At 34.5% G+C, this 23,741-nt stretch overlaps 1 protein-coding gene across 2 annotated transcripts in view; it reads right to left on the bottom strand.

Annotated features, from left to right (window-relative positions):
- LOC149773607 (E3 ubiquitin-protein ligase rnf213-alpha-like) overlaps positions 1–23,741 on the bottom strand; it is a 371,427-nt gene that overhangs the window by 60,200 nt on the left and 287,486 nt on the right. Inside the window, exons 74-79 of one of the 2 annotated variants that reach the window (XM_089946359.1) lie at positions 23,225–23,278; positions 20,058–20,255; positions 13,061–13,154; positions 11,831–11,865; positions 8,605–8,702; positions 6,979–7,129 (exon numbers count right to left, since the gene is read on the bottom strand). In XM_089946359.1, the coding sequence (XP_089802485.1) occupies positions 6,979–7,129; positions 8,605–8,702; positions 11,831–11,865; positions 13,061–13,154; positions 20,058–20,255; positions 23,225–23,278 (630 nt within the window). Of the gene's footprint in view, positions 1–6,978; positions 7,130–8,604; positions 8,703–8,738; positions 8,840–11,830; positions 11,866–13,060; positions 13,155–20,057; positions 20,256–23,224; positions 23,279–23,741 lie in introns of both variants that reach the window. The other variant, XM_089946358.1, reaches the window with a different exon arrangement.

The raw sequence follows: 23,741 nt of genomic DNA on the forward strand, positions 1-23,741 counted from the left end.
CATACACACATGCTATCTGTCTCTGTCACACATAATACGATCAGATCAATCTAGTAGACCTTGATGTGCCAATATCAGTACACACACACATTGTCTGTCTCTCTCACACACAATACAATCAGATCAATCTAGTAGACCTTAATGTGCCAATATTAGTATACAAACAAGTTGTCTGTCTCACACACAATACAATCAGATCAATCTAGTAGACCTTGATGTACCAATATTAGTATACACACATGCTGTCTGTCTCTCTCACACACAATACAATCGGATTACGCTAGTAGACCTTAATGTGCCAATATTAGCATACACACATGCTGTCTGTCTCTCTCACACACAATACAATCAGATCAATCTAGTAGACCTTAATGTGCCAATATTAATATACACACTTGCTGTCTGTCTCTCTCACACACAATACAATCAGATCAATCTAGTAGACCTTGATGTACCAATATTAGTATACACACATGCTGTCTGTCTCTCTCACACACAATACAATCGGATTACGCTAGTATACCTTAATGTGCCAATATTAGTATACACACGTTGTCTGTCTCTCTCACACACAATACAATCAGATCAATCTAGTAGACCTTAATGTGCCAATATCAGTATACACACGTTGTCTGTCTCTCTCACACACAATACAATCAGATCAATCTAGTAGACCTTAATGTGCCAATATTAGTATACACACTTGCTGTCTGTCTCTCTCACACACAATACAATCAGATCAATCTAGTAGACCTTAATGTGCCAATATTAGTATACTCACATGCTGTCTCTCTCACACACAATACAATCAGATCAATCTAGTAGACCTTAATGTGCCAATATTAGCATACACACATGCTGTCTGTCTCTCTCACACACAATACAATCAGATCAATCTAGTAGACCTTAATGTGCCAATATTAGTATACACACGTTGTCTGTCTCTCTCACACACAATACAATCAGATCAATCTAGTAGACCTTAATGTGCCAATATTAGTATACTCACATGCTGTCTCTCTCACACACAATACAATCAGATCAATCTAGTAGACCTTAATGTGCCAATATTAGCATACACACATGCTGTCTGTCTCTCTCACACACAATACAATCAGATCAATCTAGTAGACCTTAATGTGCCAATATTAGTATACACACTTGCTGTCTGTCTCTCTCACACACAATACAATCAGATCAATCTAGTAGACCTTAATGTGCCAATATTAGTATACTCACATGCTGTCTCTCTCACACACAATACAATCAGATCAATCTAGTAGACCTTAATGTGCCAATATTAGCATACACACATGCTGTCTGTCTCTCTCACACACAATACAATCAGATCAATCTAGTAGACCTTAATGTGCCAATATTAGTATACACACTTGCTGTCTGTCTCTCTCACACACAATACAATCAGATCAATCTAGTAGACCTTAATGTGCCAATATTAGTATACTCACATGCTGTCTCTCTCACACACAATACAATCAGATCAATCTAGTAGACCTTAATGTGCCAATATTAGCATACACACATGCTGTCTGTCTCTCTCACACACAATACAATCAGATCAATCTAGTAGACCTTAATGTGCCAATATTAGTATACACACGTTGTCTGTCTCTCTCACACACAATACAATCAGATCAATCTAGTAGACCTTAATGTGCCAATATTAGCATACACACATGCTGTCTGTCTCTCTCACACACAATACAATCAGATCAATCTAGTAGACCTTAATGTGCCAATATTAGTATACTCACATGCTGTCTCTCTCACACACAATACAATCAGATCAATCTAGTAGACCTTAATGTGCCAATATTAGTATACTCACATGCTGTCTCTCTCACACACAATACAATCAGATCAATCTAGTAGACCTTAATGTGCCAATATTAGTATACACACTTGCTGTCTGTCTCTCTCACACACAATACAATCAGATCAATCTAGTAGACCTTAATGTGCCAATATTAGTATACTCACATGCTGTCTCTCTCACACACAATACAATCAGATCAATCTAGTAGACCTTAATGTGCCAATATTAGCATACACACATGCTGTCTGTCTCTCTCACACACAATACAATCAGATCAATCTAGTAGACCTTAATGTGCCAATATTAGTATACACACATTGTCTGTCTCTCTCACACACAATACAATCAGATCAATCTAGTAGACCTTAATGTGCCAATATTAGCATACACACATGCTGTCTGTCTCTCTCACACACAATACAATCAGATCAATCTAGTAGACCTTAATGTGCCAATATTAGTATACTCACATGCTGTCTCTCTCACACACAATACAATCAGATCAATCTAGTAGACCTTAATGTGCCAATATTAGTATACTCACATGCTGTCTCTCTCACACACAATACAATCAGATCAATCTAGTAGACCTTAATGTGCCAATATTAGTATACTCACATGCTGTCTCTCTCACACACAATACAATCAGATCAATCTAGTAGACCTTAATGTGCCAATATTAGTATACTCACATGCTGTCTCTCTCACACACAATACAATCAGATCAATCTAGTAGACCTTAATGTGCCAATATTAGCATACACACATGCTGTCTGTCTCTCTCACACACAATACAATCAGATCAATCTAGTAGACCTTAATGTGCCAATATTAGTATACACACTTGCTGTCTGTCTCTCTCACACACAATACAATCAGATCAATCTAGTAGACCTTAATGTGCCAATATTAGTATACTCACATGCTGTCTCTCTCACACACAATACAATCAGATCAATCTAGTAGACCTTAATGTGCCAATATTAGCATACACACATGCTGTCTGTCTCTCTCACACACAATACAATCAGATCAATCTAGTAGACCTTAATGTGCCAATATTAGTATACACACGTTGTCTGTCTCTCTCACACACAATACAATCAGATCAATCTAGTAGACCTTAATGTGCCAATATTAGCATACACACATGCTGTCTGTCTCTCTCACACACAATACAATCAGATCAATCTAGTAGACCTTAATGTGCCAATATTAGTATACTCACATGCTGTCTCTCTCACACACAATACAATCAGATCAATCTAGTAGACCTTAATGTGCCAATATTAGTATACTCACATGCTGTCTCTCTCACACACAATACAATCAGATCAATCTAGTAGACCTTAATGTGCCAATATTAGTATACTCACATGCTGTCTCTCTCACACACAATACAATCAGATCAATCTAGTAGACCTTAATGTGCCAATATTAGTATACACACTTGCTGTCTGTCTCTCTCACACACAATACAATCAGATCAATCTAGTAGACCTTAATGTGCCAATATTAGTATACTCACATGCTGTCTCTCTCACACACAATACAATCAGATCAATCTAGTAGACCTTAATGTGCCAATATTAGCATACACACATGCTGTCTGTCTCTCTCACACACAATACAATCAGATCAATCTAGTAGACCTTAATGTGCCAATATTAGTATACACACATTGTCTGTCTCTCTCACACACAATACAATCAGATCAATCTAGTAGACCTTAATGTGCCAATATTAGCATACACACATGCTGTCTGTCTCTCTCACACACAATACAATCAGATCAATCTAGTAGACCTTAATGTGCCAATATTAGTATACTCACATGCTGTCTCTCTCACACACAATACAATCAGATCAATCTAGTAGACCTTAATGTGCCAATATTAGTATACTCACATGCTGTCTCTCTCACACACAATACAATCAGATCAATCTAGTAGACCTTAATGTGCCAATATTAGTATACTCACATGCTGTCTCTCTCACACACAATACAATCAGATCAATCTAGTAGACCTTAATGTGCCAATATTAGTATACTCACATGCTGTCTCTCTCACACACAATACAATCAGATCAATCTAGTAGACCTTAATGTGCCAATATCAGTATACCTTAATGTGCCAATATTAGCATACACACATGCTGTCTGTCTCTCTCACACACAATACAATCAGATCAATCTAGTAGACCTTAATGTGCCAATATTAGCATACACACATGCTGTCTGTCTCTCTCACACACAATACAATCAGATCAATCTAGTAGACCTTAATGTGCCAATATTAGTATACTCACATGCTGTCTCTCTCACACACAATACAATCAGATCAATCTAGTAGACCTTAATGTGCCAATATTAGTATACTCACATGCTGTCTCTCTCACACACAATACAATCAGATCAATCTAGTAGACCTTAATGTGCCAATATTAGTATACACACATACTGTCTCTCTCACACACAATACAATCAGATAAATCTAGTATACCTTTATGTGCCAATATCAGTATACCTCAATGTGCCAATATTAGCATACACACATGCTATCTGTCTCTGTCACACATAATACGATCAGATCAATCTAGTAGACCTTGATGTGCCAATATCAGTACACACACACATTGTCTGTCTCTCTCACACACAATACAATCAGATCAATCTAGTAGACCTTAATGTGCCAATATTAGTATACAAACAAGTTGTCTGTCTCACACACAATACAATCAGATCAATCTAGTAGACCTTGATGTACCAATATTAGTATACACACATGCTGTCTGTCTCTCTCACACACAATACAATCGGATTACGCTAGTAGACCTTAATGTGCCAATATTAGTATACACACTTGCTGTCTGTCTCTCTCACACACAATACAATCAGATCAATCTAGTAGACCTTAATGTGCCAATATTAGTATACACACGTTGTCTGTCTCTCTCACACACAATACAATCAGATCAATCTAGTAGACCTTAATGTGCCAATATTAGTATACAAACAAGTTGTCTGTCTCACACACAATACAATCAGATCAATCTAGTAGACCTTGATGTGCCAATATCAGTATACACACATGCTGTCTGTCCCTCTCACACACAATACAATCAGATCAAGCTAGTATACCTTAATGTGCCAATATTAGTATACACACATGCTGTCTCTCTCACATACAATACAATCAGATCAAGCTAGTATACACTGATGTGCCAATATTAGTATACATACATGCTGTCTCTCTCACATACAATACAATCAGATCAAGCTAGTATACACTGATGTGCCAATATTAGTATACATACATGCTGTCTCTCTCACATACAATACAATCAGATCAATCTAGTAGACCTTAATGTGCCAATATTAGTATACACACATGGTGTCTGTCTCACACACAAAAACAAAACCTGGCAGCAGTAATAAAATTAATAACAAGAAGTGCTAGTTACACAACAACACCAGTGCTCTATGCAAGAAAATGTCAAACCTCCTTTGTTGGAAAATATTTTGAAATTAATGTCTGATTTCTCCTAAATTGATGAGCTAACGTGTTGGAAGTTTATAAATGCAATAAAAAAATGTTAACTCAATTTCCTGAGTGCATATTAATCAATAGCCTGAGTCAGTTGGTTTTTTAAAGCAATTCCTTATCAGTATGGTCTGTTTACCTGATGTGATGAGAATGGTGCCAACATTTGTATAACTCTTTTCACTACAACACTGAAAACATATACACAGACAGAAACATACTGGTCACTAAAAACAAGAAAAGTAGACCATTCAGACATACATTAAAAAAACCAAGGTAGATGTTCATGAAATTAATGTACTTTACATTTTTAAACTGTGCACGAAAAAGCACTTTATGAAAAAAGATAAATATCTTCTAATGCAGAAATTTCTTCTAATGATGATGACTGCATATTTTAAGAAACAACTGCTTCCCAGTCTCTCTATTTTTGGCATCATAATGCATACTCAATGGCACATAAGGATCATCTCCCTAATACTGAAAGTCTCCAGATAGTTTCCATCAAAGTTGGTGAAATAATGTTAAGTAGGTTTATGAGATAAAGTTGTTAATATTCTATACTATTTCTAGTAAAGGCAGCCATATTCAATGATGGATTTGGTATCATCTGTATAAGTCTGAAAGGATATCAAGATAGAAAAGGTCAAATCAGGTCAATTCTGATGACCAGTTTTTGAGAAGCTATGAAAGGTTTTTCTATTTTTAGTAACATCAGCCATATCTGATGGTTGATCAACATCATTTGTGTTAGCTTTAAAAACCTTTATGCAAGAATGCTGTCAAATATGTTCAGATTCTGTTCAGTGTTTTTTGAGAAAATGATCTTTGAAGTATGTTTGATCCATTATTAGTAATGATGAATATGTTTGACTGTTGGTTTGAATCATTTGTACAGACTTGTAAGGCCTTCATGACAGAATGCTTTCTATCAAAACAAAGCAGCTTCTGAAAAAAAGCTGTTTAAAGGTTTTTCTATCTACAGTAATGATGGTCATATCTCATGGTTAACTGGTATCATTTGCACAAATCTGAAGGTTTTTTGTTGGATGCTTTTTGTCAACTTTGGTAAAAGAAATTGTAGGAAGTTTTATAATTTTCACAACAATCAGATGGCATATCATGATCCTTTGTACAAATCTAACAGCCCTATATGGCATGAAGGTTACTGTCCACTGATTCATTTCTGCAAAGTTCTTGGAAATTTGTTAAACTTTTAGTAATGGTTGCCACATTTGCTAGCACATTGGGTCTATTTGTAAAATCTTTAAATTCTTCAATGTCAAGATGTTTTGGTCAAATTTGGTCAACATTCTGTTGAACTGTTTTTTAAAAGCCATTTAAAGACTATTATTATTATTGTTATTGGATATTTTTCTAACCTTTTTAATTATGGCAATTATTTATTACAGACTGGTATCACCGTACATTCAAAGCAGAATGCTTTAAATTTTAATAAAACTGGCTTACAAGTTTTGAAACTGGAAATACCAATTTTTGTGATGGACACTTGATGGATGATGGATGATGAATTATGTATGCAGGGCCAGACTGTAAACGCAACTGGCCTTACAGCCTGCTGAGCTAAAAACTGACCACGGAATTGATGTTGGCTCCTAGCATCATGGTGAGATGGGTCAGAAGACGAATGATACCACAGTAAGCAGGAGTAAGACTTCTCTCTGGACCAATCTGTGTCCTGTTCTCAGCACGGCCCAGAATGTGTCCAGTTTCTGTACGGTCCACACTGCAAATATGTAAAAAAAGGAGAAAAATTAGGAGCAATTTTTAGTACTGAATATCTGGAACAAACATTTTTCCACAATCTACAAATTGTTGGTAAATAATAAATAAATATAATAATTTCTGGTGGTCTTTAATTATGTGCCAATTTATTTGTAAAGAATCAATGCCAAATGAGCATGCTATACACAAGACAATGGTGATGAACACAAACCAGGTAGTAGATGTAGGTCACAGTGACCCACATAAGATACATACTCATACAGCTCTACTTTACTATATCAGTTTAGTTCATTATAGCCTGATACGAGAAAAAACTTGACTAAGCTAATGCTATGGACTCAATGAAAAGAAGAAGAAGAAAAAATGTAATATTTTTCTTTTACCATTTTTGAGATCTATATAATGAATTCATTTAAGCTGGAAATCAGTGTTTGTTTCTAATTACCCACAACAGTATTCTGCAATTGTCAGCTACTGGGATCAGTAAAATGCCTAAGATCATGGATTGGTCATTGACTGGGATTAACTGGCTGAACTAGAGCTGAACTGACAATTTATGATCATTGGTTTTTTACTGATCCCAGTAGCTGACAATTGCAATCCATGATCATTGGCTTTTTACTGATCCCAGTAGCTGACAATTGCAATCCACAATTATAGATTTTTTACTGATCCCAGTAGCAGACAACTGCAATCCATGATCATAAACTTTTTACTGATCCCAGTAGCTGACAATTGCAATCCATGATCATAGACTTTTTACTGATCCCAGTAGCTAACAACTGTGATCCATGATAATAGGCTTTTTACTGATCCCAGTAGCTGACAATTGCAATCTATCATCATAGGCTTTTTACTGATCCCATTAGCTGACAATTGCAATCCATGATCATAGGCTTTTTACTGATCCCAGTAGCTGACAATTGCAATCCACGATCATAGACTTTTTACTTAAGAGCTAGGGTGTACAGTAACTTGCTTGTTCAGTCAAGTCACTTTGTAATAACCATCAATTCATTATATGCTTATTCAGTCAAGTCACTTTGTTCATTATATTCTTGTTCATACTAAATGTGTTTACATCTAGATTTGTGCTTGGTAGCAAGACAGGAAATCAGTAAATACCATCAATGCTTGTCTGCCATGGTAGGGTGTATAACATTAGCTAAAATGCATCAATAACTTTGTTCTGAAATTAAACACACAATATGTTCTAAATTGAAATAGATACTAGACCTGCATTTATTTTCCCATTATGCCCAGAATATTACCAAGTCTCATCCTCATGCATCTGAAGCACAACACTTGTTAATTATAATGGGCAGTAACTCCTATAAATATGTTCTTCGGATACTTTAATACTTACTTTTAAGTATGTTTCTGATTAAGGCAGGAAGGTAAGAATAGGTAACTAACATGGCACTTAAGTAAAGATCAAAAGATTGGGTATATGTGCATTATTTCATCTTGCTTTACCCTGGATCAGGAACATTTCCTGGGCGTGGCACATGTGACTGACCTCCAATCTCCACACCACACTTTGGACATTTACCTACAGTAGCTGGGCGGCCACACTGTAAAAACAAATAAGATGATTAATGAAAATTTACCCTCCTTGGTCCAGAATGTTCCCCTGATTCAGTTGGTAGTTACGACCACCAATTGCTGCACCACAAGCCTTGCATACCCCTTCTGTCGCAGGACGACCACACTGTAATTATACAGCAAATATACTAATTATTCTCTTGGATAATGTAATTATTGAAGCTCTCATTCCATGCAAGAAAGGTTTTACACATTTTTTTCCAATTGTTTCTAGCACTGAATCTTTCTGACTTATTGTTACTCATCTAATATTTCAATCAGGATCAGCTTCTTTGAAAGTAGATGAAAGATCCTTCAGATGGATCCGTCACATGGATCCTTCACATGGATCCGTCACATGGATCTTTCACATGGATCCTTCACATGGATCCTTCACACAGATCCTTCACATGGTCATCACCTAACAGCCAAATGCAAGCGCAACTTTCCAGTTAATCTGGGTTTTGAAGATTATAGTTTTGTCTCTCAAAACTTCTTGCAATTATTTTTATCAACTTTAAAGAAAGCTGTTTGAAGGTTTCACTATCATAGTATCCTCAGCTGAATTTGATAGATTGGAATCATTGATATAAAACTGAAAGGCCTTTTGAACCAATTTGCTTTCTGTTAGAATCAGTCAAAAATACCAATAGTGTTCAAGGAGTCAGTTAAATGGGCTTTTTCTTCTATTTTTTTGTAACAATGGTCACACTGGATCACAGATAAACAATTCAAGTTTAAAAGACTTTTGTCAAAGGATGCTTTATGCAACATTATGTAAATTTCTACTGAATGATTTTAGAAAAGTTATTCTAAGGTTTCACATTTTTAGTAAAAGCAGTCATCAGGAATGGCAGAGCTGCTTCATCAGTTCTAGGATCCTTTTTGTTAACTGGTTTTTAATAAGAATTACTTCAAGTTCTTTTTTGTAATTTAATTGATTGAATAAAGTTTGAGTAACACACATTGCATCATTCTCTGGCCCCTTGTTGGGCCCCTCTTTGTATACTGTGGTTACTCTGCCAGACATAAGGTCAGTGCAGCCAATATGTTAATAAGCTAGGAACTAAATTTAGATATTTTCATGTAGAACCAATCAGACGACCGAGCTGGAGCACGTGAAGAAACACTGTCTGTTGTATGAGGCATTTAGTCGGCAACTGGGATGCCTGTGGAGATGTGCACTTTTCAGTGTCGACGCTGCATTTAACTTAAAAAATTATCTGCGGAAAGAAGATACAATCCTTATTTTGTTTACCTATGCTACATGTTACTTTCCGTCTTTTGGGGATCATATGTTTATTTAACTCACAATGGCTTCTTGTAGATCAAGACGAACTGTTAATCGTTTGACCAGCGTTCGCAATACAGAACTTAACCAGAGCACCATCACTGTGACAAATTCAACTTGGGCAGACATTCCTACATCAAGATTGGTTAAAAAGTTAGCTGATAAGAACATCAAGGTCTCTGTTTCAATTGGAAAGAAGCATCTTCTTCAACTGTACAGAGACAATGTACAGCAAACGGGTGATTTTTCTTTCATGTTCAAGAGCATTATCACGTGACCAGACGGATGTTTCATATGTGTCTTCACCAGCATCGTCACGTGACCTGCCAGTAGCTGATACACCACATGATCACAACATGTCCGACATGGCAGCTGTAAAGCAACAGTTAGCCACATTACAAGCAACTATTGCCATAATGACACAATTCTCTACAGCGTCTACCATATCACTGCGAAGTACAACAGCTTCACATTCTTCCTGGGGTCCGGCTGCCGAAGATACATGTCAATCACATAGTGACTTTAACCTCCAATCGGCCCTTGCTAGGCGCGGGGATGACAACATGAGATTCTCCCAAACATTGCATTATGCTGGACCTGTTGACAACCTCCCACTGGTGGACATTGTGCCCAGCAATGTATGTAAAGACATACTCAGTGGTAAGCACATTAATCCTGCCCTATTGCTGATACCGGGAATGAACTCTTTCTCAGAAAATTATTGACCAGGGAGGCAATCAAATTGAAGTGAAAGGGAATGACCCAAGTTTGGCAGGCACATTAACTATTTCTGAATTTTGTAAGGCCTTCTCTAAATACAAAAACGTCCTATGTTTATCCATTTAGGAGGCCGGAATTAGATTCTTATGTTGACTTTATTGATGAACTGCATCAGAAATATAATGAAACCGGTTTTTATGAGTATCATAATGCATTTTCATGCAAGGCTGCCCAGTATTTACTGCAACACAATGTTGTTGTAGATTGGTCTTCCAGGGATACCGAGTTGTTTCTAGCTATTTTCTCTGGTAGAAAGACTGAGGTTTGCATTCATTGCAACAGTACTCTGCATTCAAGTGGATTCTGTCCGGCTAACCTCACAATGCCTTTGAATACTGAACAATCTAAGAGAACTAGCAAATATTTGAATTTCAACTCAGCTAGTCATACTCCAATGGACTGGCGTGGCTGTCCCATAATTCTGTTCAATGGGAAACAAATATGTAACAATTTTAATGAGACCTTTTGTAGCAAGTCTAACTGCAGTTTAGTACATGTATGTAAACTGTGCAAGAAATACCACCCTCAGGCCACATGTAATCAGAGAATCAAGAATGAGAACCCTATTAAAACTTTAAGTCATGCTAAAGAAAATAATAAGAAGGACTGACTCTTTTCTGTTCCTGGTGTGGTGCTAGATAAGATACAAGGAAATTATGTTTCTTCCATGCCTACAACTGCCACTACCCCTATAAATGTAGATGTGCTTCTTCAAGAGCTCTGAGCTCACCCTGATGTTGATTTTGTAACAATTTAATAAATGGCTTGCGTGAGGGTTTTCATACTGGTATTCGAAGAGAACCTTCAGCAACCTTTGAATGTAAAAATTTAACGTCTGCTAGAACTCAGCCACACATAGTTCAAGATATTATAGAACAGGAGAAACTAAAGGGATTTCTCATAGGACTTTTTGATTCTTCACCTTACCCCATTTACCACGTCAATCCAATAGGCATCGTTGAGGGTAAATACTCAAGGAAAAAGAGACTAATTGTTGATCTCTCAGCCCCACATAATAATCAAGAACACTCAAGCCTGAATACTTACATCTCCAATTACATATGGGTGGCCATTTGGACAACCTGAAAAGAGAACACTAAATGTTTAGTTAAATAGTCAAACCAAATAGTTGTTGTTGTTGTTACAGGGTTTAACACCATTTTTCAGCACAAGAAAGGCTATACATGGCAGCCAGTATTAATGGTGGAGGAAGAACTCAGGAAAACCCCAGAAAGAACCATCGACCCACGAGAAGCTACCGGCAAGCTTTCTCACATAAGCACATTAGCCGATTCCGAGACTCGAACCCACACAGACAGAGGTGAGATGGCAGTAATCCGTAATGGTCAGCGCTTTAGACCAGTCGGGGCCCCTCAAACCAAATAGTAACAATTAGTATATTAACAGCCAGAAATTAACTTTTTTCCCAGTACTAGTAGAACTGTACATAGCTTAATAATTTCAATAAATCACTATTTTCAATGTCCACTAGCACGTCATATTTTAAAATAAAAACTGAAACATTCCCAGCATGTTATCATATTTTATTGATGAATATTGCTGCTGTACCATAACTGATGTTGGATAATGTTATTTACATTGAATAATTTTGAAAATGAATACACACTATCACAAGCAAGATATGTCTAGTTCAATTTTTTTGTTGGCTTGCTATAATCAATTTTACTCTCTGATATTGGTGCAATCCATTAACTACTGAAAATCTTGGCATAGTATGCATTTTTTAGAACAACATGTGCAGGTAAATTGATGAAGATATTCCTGGAACACAGATGGCCTGCCCACCACAAGACTCACAAACTGATCTAATGAAGAACCTAACCAAGATGATGTGAACAGGTTAAGTGGATGGAGATCAGTCACAAATGTAACACTATAGGCCTTTACAACAGTCACTGTGCAATTTGATCTACATACATGATTTGGCTTTTTTATCAGAGAAAACTTGAGTGCATTAAGTAGGAAATGAGCAGAGAAAGACTTTTTTTGCTTCCTATAAATCCATTATTTATCACAAAAAGAAGGCTGTATGAACCTACAAATCTTTCATTCGTTTGCGAAAGTTGTACACCTTGTTGGTATACAAGTACATTTTCTCAGAAGCTACCTTTAAATATTAATTTGTATGAAATACAAGAATATAAAACTGTATGGAAGAATTTCACAGGTTGTTTTGGGGCAGACTTCACTAGTTTTAAAACTGCTTTTACACAAAAGTCAATAATTACTGTTTCATAAATAACACAGACAACTTACGATAGAAGACTGGGTTGCCCCCCTCTCTGTTCGCCAGAAGCACCTGTCTAATTTCTTCAACTTCATCCTGAGGCATAGTGGGTAGGAAGGCATTCTGGAATACATTTATAATACTGGAATAGTCAATTATGTATGATTTTTTACTATCGTTTAAAATCAGGGCAATCTGGTTATAACAGGCAAAATTCCAGGAACTGATGTACCCTGCTTTTCATTGGGATCAACAATTATGGCCATAACACCATTAAATTATTTAGAATAATGACAGTGAAATGTACCATCAATATAAAGATGGATTCAACAGGTGGTTAAAATCCAAAAATATGTAAGAGAAAAAATTAATGTTGGTGGTCTGAAATTCATGGGCCATAACTCTAATAAATAATACTACAGCAAGCTTCATCTTTAACCCTCATGCTGCCAAAATGTCTGTAAGGAAACAAAAATAGATAAAAACATTGAAAAGATTCAAAATCATGAATTAAAGTAAAAGGCTTGTATCCTGACTGGGAATCTGACAAGTTTCATGGATGGATTAAATGACAGCTGAATTTTTCTTTTTACAAATGAAGCTGATGATTTATTGATAGCTAACAGGAAATCTAGATTCCTGGTTTTATATATATATATATATATATATATATATATATATATATATATATATATATATATATATATATATACATACACACACACACACACATACACACACACATACCAAGTCTGATAAAGAATATGTTATATAGTTTGGGAGTGAAAATAAAGTGTGAATGGAAATGATCAGATAAAATTTCAATAATGAAAAATGAATATGAAATTAAAAAGTTCCAAGAGACAAATATTGACCTATAGAACAAACTATATATATAATTTTCATTCAGATATATGGAATAATATTAAATATTTCCCCAAAAAAGAAAGTGTTGATAATGGACGGATGGATGTTCAGACAAACACAATTACAATATTGTAAATTAAAGGAAGGCAAAAGGCACATGTGGACCACTAATCTGTGTCAGGTTTCACAAAAAATGTACGATTAACGGTTTTTAAGTTAAGCCCCAGAAATGTAAGTATGACTAATGAATGCAACCCCCTGAATGAAATTTTTAGGCAGATTCTGAATGAATTTAGTAGATTCAGTGTGTATTCTGTCTAAAAAAAAACAAATTTCAGACAGACTTGGGTGGACTGGGAATACAGCTAAGGTGACTGACTGAATCTAATAATATACTATTTCTCATATTCCTCCTAAAGGATAACTGTTAGACAGAAAAGTTCTGATTGTCCATTTCATTTTCCTACTTTAAGATGGATTTTGGACTTAGACTGATTTTAGCAAAAATGTTAGGCATAATTTTGAACTTTATCAAAAGAACCACATGCATAGATGAATCTTTGGACTTAGAAAATTTGGTGCAAAGTGTATTTTGGGCTTGAGCTGATATTTACTCTGAAAAATAAGTTCTTTTGCTTCCTATTAAAATATGCTCCCCAGAAGTCATAACATTGTGAAAATGTGACTGAAATTTTAGTGAAACCAAGTGACAATTTTTTTATAGATTCACTCAAATGTCTTTTTTCACAAAAAATTATGGTATTTCGCCAAATTTCAGAGATTTCACCAAAATTTCTGAAAGTATCAGTGAGAATTTGTAACTGAAATTTCACTGAGAGTTTGCCAAAAATTCTGAAAATAGTGATATTTTCTGTTGTAATATCACTGACATTTCAATAAAAAAATATCAATAAGATATAGTAAAATTTATATTTTGTTTTATGTACAATCTGAATATATTTCATCAACATTTATATTTCCTGTTTCTGATAGCTATAATTTTATTGCTCATTTTGGGAACAATAACTTCTTTCTATATCTTTCCTTGTTATATTTCTTTATCAATATTTTTTTGCTTTTGTATTTTTGTTTTTCCCTCAAACAAGATTGTTTTCTTGTTTTCCATTTTAAAACATCAGTTCGCTTTTATCTTGACCTGTATCTGAATTTCCTTGATATGGACCCTTTTTTAAAATTATCTCCAAAAACTGTTTTTTCTTTCTTTCAATAATGCTCCCATTCCACAGTGAGCTTTCTAACACAATTAGGTTTCTAATAAGTATTTGTTCCATATATTATTAAACAAATGATCACTGTAAAGAGCATTCTGATTGGTCAAAAGTTTGTACTTGCCCAATGAATTGTTGCATAACGGAAACTGATGGGAATGAGAATGCTTGTCAAATATGGTGACCTGAATTTTCGAGCTGGATACAAAGTTGAATAACCATTTGAAAAAGGTGTGGCAATGAGAATAGCTTGAATGCAAAGTCGATGGGAACATAATTGGTCAATCTTTATGAAAACTGGTTGCCAGGACTTGCATTTTGTTATTTGTGCCACAGAGAGCTTTATAATAGCAGCTAACATGCTAAATATGACAAGGAATTAAACCAGGATGATTTTGAAGTTACATAACTCCAAACTGATTAACTTCCAGGATTTAAGATGGGACAACATCACTGGTGGGAATTGTTGATATTGTTGCCAGATACCCATATCTATCAAAGATAGTCATATCTTTGCGAAGTTTTCTTGGCACACAAGTAGAATCATCCTTCAATAATCATGAGTGGTATTATTCTTAATATTATCAAAATATTCTAGTTGTGTTAGAATTCAGCATAAAATAAGAGTAATTATATCACGATAAATGTTTGTCACGGCTGTGTACGGAACAAGGACTAATTCAAGAGACCACAACAGCATCATAGTTTTGTATATTTATAAAAAAAATCAAGTCTGCAGTACAACTCCCATATCTCTTGCTTTGGATGTCATATAACTACTACATCTGCATAATTTTGTTTCACGTACACTGAAATATTCCCTTGGTTAATAAAGTCCTATTTAGTTCCTATCCATTATTTATATGAAACCTTTTGAAATGTCTTTGAAAAATACTGAAACTTCAGTAAAATACTATATAATGGTCACAATTTTAGTGAAATCTCACAAAACTTTCAATGATATGTTAGAGATCTTGCCAAAACTTCAGTGAAAGTTTTGGCCAAAATTGTTTTGAAATCTCACCAAAATTTTTGTGACAGTTTTGGTCAGAATTTTTGTGAAATCTCACAAATATGTCAGTGATATTTTTAGTGAGATCTCGCCAAAATTTCAATGATAGATTTGGTCAAAAATATTTGTGAAATCTCACCAAATTTTCAGTGAAATGAATGACTTAAATGATGCCATCATGGATTAGGTTTTGTATGCAAAAAAGAAAATGAGGACAAGAAAAACCTAATATTTAATAATGCCTGTCAAAATAAAATGTATGATCCATTTGAAAAATTATTGTGAATATTTATCACTAATTCCCAATAATGTCTAAGCATCATCAGGCAGTTTAACAGAAATCTGAAGCAGATTCTGTATTGGATGATTTAATGTAGACATTTTAGGCAGCCTTTTTTTTTTATGGAAACCTTATGTGGCTTTTTATTTTCTGGTGGAAATTTCAGGTGAGATCTTTTTCAGGTAGAATTTTATTTCAGGTGGAAATCTTGGGATGGATTTTTGGGTTTAAGTGGAAGCTTAGGACAACTAATCTGCATTATTCGCCTAAAATTCCACCAGAAATCCACCTGAAGTCTGCTTGAAATTCACCTTAGCTTCTCTAAGTTTATGGTTAGGCAGAAAACACTTAAGAAACCCGTCTGAAATCTGCCTCAAGTCTGCCTGGAAAATTTTGTATGGGCCATTTATAAATCGGAAGCCAATTTATACTTTCAAGAAAGAAAAGGTGGGTCCAACAATCAGAGACCATGAGAGATCTCAGTAATAATGCAGAAAGCTGATAATCAAACTCTTTGTGTCATCACTATAAAGTTGTATACCAAACTTGGTTGAAATCCAATAACATTTATGGCAGTTATCGTAATGAAAGAAAGGGAGGCAAGTCTGCAAATCAGGGGTCACAACTCCACTTAAAGTTGATACAGCATGGTGAAAAACTAATTCAGCAACACTGATAATCAAACTATGTTAAAGTCTCATCAATATCAAGCTGATTAATAATTAAAATTTGCTTGAAATAAAATAATAAATCAGGGAGTTATAAAGTAACTCTGCTAACATGCATCATTATGAATTTGGTAATCTGTCAACTGATCAGACCAGAACCATCTGATGAGGTATTTAGATTAATATGAGGTGAAAAAATTCTGTTGCATCAGAGTGGCAACAATCTGACTTAACTTCTCTACAACTAACAGGAGAACCCATTTTCCAATGATATGAGATTCAACCAATGTTGAAAAGTTTGCCTCCTTTAATCACTTCATAGAACAGGGGTCTCAAACTCAAACCATCCTGGGGGCTGCATGAGGGTATTTTCAATGGCCCAAGGGTGGCACCACCTTTGTTATCTCTCATGACACATTGTGAACCAATCATATTGTGGCTAATAGGATATGGTTCGGCAGGCCGCATGTTTGAGACCCCTGTCCAATATTATGGTTCAGCAGGCATCATGTTTGAGACCCCTTTCCAATATAACCTGCAGTTGGGAGTACTGAGTATATTTTACACATTCCACTGACTGCTGGGGATAAGGCACACAATATGACTAGTTTCTCTGACATGTGTAAATTACTCAAGTCATAAAGATAGGCACATATGTTTCTACTGAGTCATTTTGTGCAGTGTTCTTTTCAGAAATGGAAGAAGTGGGGTCCAATGACCCCTACTAAAGTCAAGATGTGTCATTATTAAAAAATTCAAACACATATTATCACAGGCCCTTGCAACATGAATTTATTAATTTTTACAATAAATATTCACTTTTCCAGAATTTTATACTCTGAATTAGTCATTGTTGAGTCACACTACAGCACTGTGGGATACAATTTTCTGTCCACTATGACAGTTATTTTAAAGGAAATAGAAAATGTAGAAATATGTGCAATAGTCTCAAAAAGAATGACCTATTCAAAGCATATAATACTGGTTAAGTGAATATTCATTGCAAAAATAAATCCATTGCCCGAGTGCTTGTGATCAATACCAGCCTGTCCTGTCACTAGCCTTCCATACTGGGATTTGATTCCTATGAACAAGTAATGAATCTCCGCTAGATTTTATTTTGAAGATACGAGTCTATATTTTTTCCTCCTTGTACACTACTCAGGAGATATATGAAGTAATACTTTTTACTGCTGATTCCCTCTTCTATCCATTTACTGTTAATGATCAACCAGGTTCTATCAGTTGGTACCCAAGCTAATCCAAACCAGCAAGAAATTTCTACCAGACAATGAAACTTATTGTTTTGTAATCTATTCATTATGCTTTTGGGTTGTGATCAGTCCAGTCTAAATTCAACCAAAACAATCTTTTTATCTTTATTTTCTTGGGTGTTTTTATGTACCCAAGTCAAAGTAACCTGCTTTTGGAAGACAGTATTGTTTTCAACAAGCGGCATCTTCACATCAAAACATATTCTTTTGTTACCAAAAATATCCAAGAAACCTAAACGCAAAACTTTACTGAAGTGATTGGAATAAGACATTTACATCGCAGTGACCTCCTTTGGGTACACTCACCAAAATGCATCCATGTACCAAGTTGCACTAGTCTGTGGCATACATATGAACCTTCTAGTAGGAAAAGTTCTCCTCCCAAGATGAGAGGTATCTTCTGTCCCTCAATGATATTATCTGGATACTCAAAATTTTTACTATTACAAAAATCCAGAATGAACATTTTTACAATTATTATTTACATTAAAGACTTCTTGTGATCATGTGACCATGAACTGCTAATAACCTAAAATTACTCACTGGATTATAATGCGTGATCAATGGTAATTCAGAAAGGAGACATAAAAAGGATTATGGTTAGATTAGTCATTACTAAATTGCTCAGGTGGCACAAAACAGGTTGCTTTAGTTTCAATATTTAAAATTTAGCGAGAGATATAACAATTGTCATTTTTGTCTGTCTGCATGCTAAAAATTGAGGTAATGAAAATTCTCCCAATTCGAAATAAAAATTACATGACTTTGGCTTACATCCTGATCTGTCCTAAGCTGACCTTTCTGTTCAGTAATATGTATCCTTGGGCAAAGGACACTCAAGAAACTGAAACTATGTAAACTAATGCAAGATGTAACCAAGGTGTGATTGACAGTTGGGACAACGGATGGACATTGGTAACACTATACTGTGTGGTAGGGCATAACAAAAAGAAACAAGTGTGCTATGAACCACGCGTTATTTGCCTGCTCCATACTTAATAATCCTCTATGCATATAAGTTTTGTGCAGAAACTATTTTTCTTCTTTCAGTCACAGTAATCATGACCACTGAACTGATGGAAATATTCCCTACCCCAACTGTATATTCACAAACTTTATTTTAGGTCTTTTAATGTAGAAATAATGTTACTGTACTTAACCCAATTTTGTTCTTATGTTACAGTGACCTTGACTTTTGACCTTCTGATCACAATTCTATACTTTTCTCCATTACCACAAGTGCAAACCATCAACAAAGTTTGGTGAAGTAAGTGATGTGGAATTAATGTTATTGTGCAGAAACCATTTCTATTTCTTACCATCACAGTGACTTTGAACTTTCAGCTTTTGGTACTAAAATAGATGAAATTCTTCCATACACCATGTCCAAGCCATCCACAAGTCTGGTAACTAAAGATGGTGGATGACTTGTTATTGTTTGAAAATAAAATTGGCAGAGACAAATGGACGAACAAACTGACCAATGGACATCATAATTTAATATGTTCTGCTTTGTGGTGGGCATATCAAATAAATTAGAAATTAGTTAGAGCTAGATAATATATGGAAAAACAAGAAGTTACTTTAATACAGGTTAATAATGATGCAGACAGAATTAGTGTTGGTACTGGTCTGTTGGTTGAGGGAAAGAGGTGCAATGGTTATGAAACAACTCCTAAAGTAACAAGACTCTTACTGTCATGGTTTGAGGCTGTGTGGCCAATCTGACCAATGGTTGTACAAGAGTATGGTCTCCATGGAGGTTTCTGAGGACAAGGTCACAGTGCATTAGTAGACACAATACTCCCTGCTGTTTAAGGTCAAAACCTGGCATCACATTCAGGAAGAGAGACTGGACTCCATATGTATTCTGAAGAATCTTTTGTGCTATGTCCTGGAATTGTAAGTATGTATATAATAGTGTTTAACATCACATCAACACAATAATGGCTATATGGTGTCATTTGAATGTAAAGATTGAAAATTGTAAAAGAATTGCACAAAAACTTTACAAAGATAAACCCTTCAAAATAAATATAAGCAGAAAATACTACCAAGAAAAAGATAAAAAGGTAAAGACATTAAAGGTCTGTAAATGGCATATAAAAGAAAAATAGAAGTTAAACGTATAAAATCCTTAAAATATATGGTGCTAATATCTTGGAAAGGGAAATTGAACTTATAAATAATCCCCAGATCTACTGGAGCTTAACATTTTTTTTACGCCTGGGTCTTGGAGGTAAAAAATTTGGATTGGATGGCTCAAAGTGGTTGGATCCAAATAAGTTTGGGACTGAAGCTATACAAACTAGCATGTTACTGTCATGGTTTATTTTTGTTCACTCTGTGCATTTTAAGTGTTTGGGCAGAATTAATGTACCTGAATAAGACCAGAAAATGAAAATCAGTTTTATTTATTTATTAATCTTTATCATTCCAATCAAGTACAGACACACTTCAATCTTATCATTTTCATTTAAATATCAAACTTAAGAAAACAATATATCATTCCATCAAACAAAACAAGCTCTTGAAAAGCACTGAAAGAATACCTACCAGAACATGATGCATCATCCATATCCATGTGTTTACCAATAATTATTTGTTTGATACAAATATTACAATGTGGTTTTAATTTATCCGGATCCTGAATTTACTTTTAATCACTGCCTTTAAAATGCTTTGCTTACTCATGTTTCATTTTCTGCAGTTTTGTCCAACCGTACCTATGTATTATGCTGTGTTTGAACATCTTGCAAATCATGCTTGTTTTAATGATTCATCTGTTCTATGATGTCAAAAAAGCTCATTACAGCTTATATTGAATTGTTGTTTTAAATCATGCCAACCTTATACAAATCTTATCTTATCTTATAAAAAAAACAACTACCAGTAAATGTTCTGAAGGAAAAAGGAGACTTTCCTTTACATCATCATACATGCCTTAAACTGTAGCCTGTATAAACAGCCCTGCTTAATGCTGATGCAAAACTGTCACCATGGGGGATTTGATACAGTTAATTAAAACATAAAGGCAATTAGAGATACTTAACTACTTTAGCACAAATTACTTAGCTGACTGATAATAACAATAGTATATTTGTGTTGTGAATCTTTTCACCATTGCTGTGGAAAAACTCATTAGACTAATATGAATAGGTAAAGTATATGTCAGAACTGGAACATCCAAATTTCTCTGAAGTTAAGTAAATAAAAAATCTCTCACACTTAATTGCCTTGAATGAGAATGTTTATGATTTCTTTATTAATATATTATATGTATTAGCATTTAGCAGAACTTCAAAAAACAAAAACTACATGGTCACAATCAAAATAAAAATTATGAAAAGGTAAAAATGAGTAATTGTACATATACTCATGGAAAATAAATTTTTAAAAAAATGTAAACCTGAAATACTACAAAATATGGAACTCACTTCCTGCTCACTTTTTATCTGCTGACTGAATTAAATTCTAAACAAAAATATGCATGCAATATTCTAAATCTACACATTAACAAACTATGAAGAAAAATGTCTTTACTACAAATCAAAGTGCTTTCTCTGCTTTTGTAATTAAACTTTCCTGCAGAAAAGGCTAATAATATTTATGAGCAGAAGTCATGATCAAGTACAATGTATACTTAAATATTTTGCTAAAATTCATTTAAAAAAACAGTTATTAAAGAGATGAAACAAAAATTTATTAAAGAAGCCAAAGCCTCCTCCTTTCAGTATGTATTTTAGTAATGTCTATTAAAATGTGTTAACTTTTAAATACTTATATTCAAGAGAGAGAGAGAGATAAATAGATAGATAGACAGACAGACAGAAAGATATATAGATAGATAGACAGACAGATATATAAATAGATATAAAGATAGACAGATAAATATATAGATAGATAGACATACAGACAGATAGATAAACAGACCGATTGACAGATAGATAGACAGATAGTCATACAGACAGACATATAGACAAATATAAATAGGTGGCGCTCTCCAGTTTCGTATTTTGCATAAGGGTTAGGATTTTAAAGAAAAAGAATTACCCTGGCTTTCCTCACTGGTTATACTGGCTATTTAAAAAAGACCTTGTATATCTTTGGTATAATTCAAAGAACCTTTAATTCCCTTTATTTTGGTGTATGATTGATGGGTGTAATATGGGTTATAGAGTATACAGCTTGGCCTTACTCCAGATGTGCACCTTTCAAAAAAGTGCTAGCTCCACTTGGTCATTTTCACTTCCTGAACTTAAGAGGTAAATTGTATAAAAAAAGAGCCAATCACTTTTTTTTTTACATTTTATATATTTGGTAATTCATTCATTGCACTTTCAGAAGCTGGTATTGTCTAGTCTGGCAAAATTCATTTTCCCTATTTTAATAGCTGCTATGGATAGTGTACTTTAGACTAATTCATGCTGATTTTTTAGCACAAGAGCAGTCATTTTAGTTAGCAGTGTGTTTAAATTATGTACAATTTCCAAAAGTACAATATCCAAAGAAATATCATCCACATTACATTAATGTAGCATAGAGGTATGCCAACATTCTCTCCAATGTGCATGTTTTAAATGCAAACAACTTCACCTTATATATGTCACTCTCTCAAAAGTACATAATAACTGGTGAGTGCCCCCAGATAGATAGATAGATAGATAGATAGACAGATAGATAAATAGATAGATAGAAATGAATGTACTTACAAGGACAACAAATCAAAAAGCCCTATGACAAACCTACCTGTTTTAAGCTCACTAGTGAACTCTGGCTAACAGTTCAATTTTTCACAAAAACAAACAACAATAAAATTTGATATTCTTAATAGTGTGTCAACCCAAAGCTGACATAAATTACCTTGCTCTTCACAAACATGGCTTCTGAACAGAATTTATGCAGCATTTCAATGGCCTGAAAGATAAAAATGCGTTATCAAGTTTTTATGTAACTTCAAATCTTCACCATGTATCTGAAATTACTGAATTGCTTAATTCCATTAAGGTGTTGAACTTCTAACATGATTTCATGGCTACAGATAGAGCTATGGCATGGATAACCATCTTATGACATCATACAAAGTAGTCATGTTGTCCATAACATTATTTTCTACTTCTAATACAAATCAATTCTACTTCTAATACTTCTAATACAAATCAATTCTACTTCTAATACAAATCAATTCTAATACAAAATCAATTCTACTTCTAATACAAATCAATTCTACTTCTAATACAAATCAATTCTCTTTATTATAATGAATTTATTGATCAGATCTGTTTTGTAATTATGTAAAGACGATACTATATACAAATTTTGTCAAAAAAATATAATCAAATTTGCCTTTGATCAAAATAAATACACACATCAGATATCA

Source organism: Sinohyriopsis cumingii, unplaced genomic scaffold (genome assembly GCF_028554795.1).
Source record: "Sinohyriopsis cumingii isolate HCF-2022 unplaced genomic scaffold, ASM2855479v2 utg000624l, whole genome shotgun sequence".
NCBI lineage: Eukaryota > Metazoa > Mollusca > Bivalvia > Unionida > Unionidae > Sinohyriopsis > Sinohyriopsis cumingii.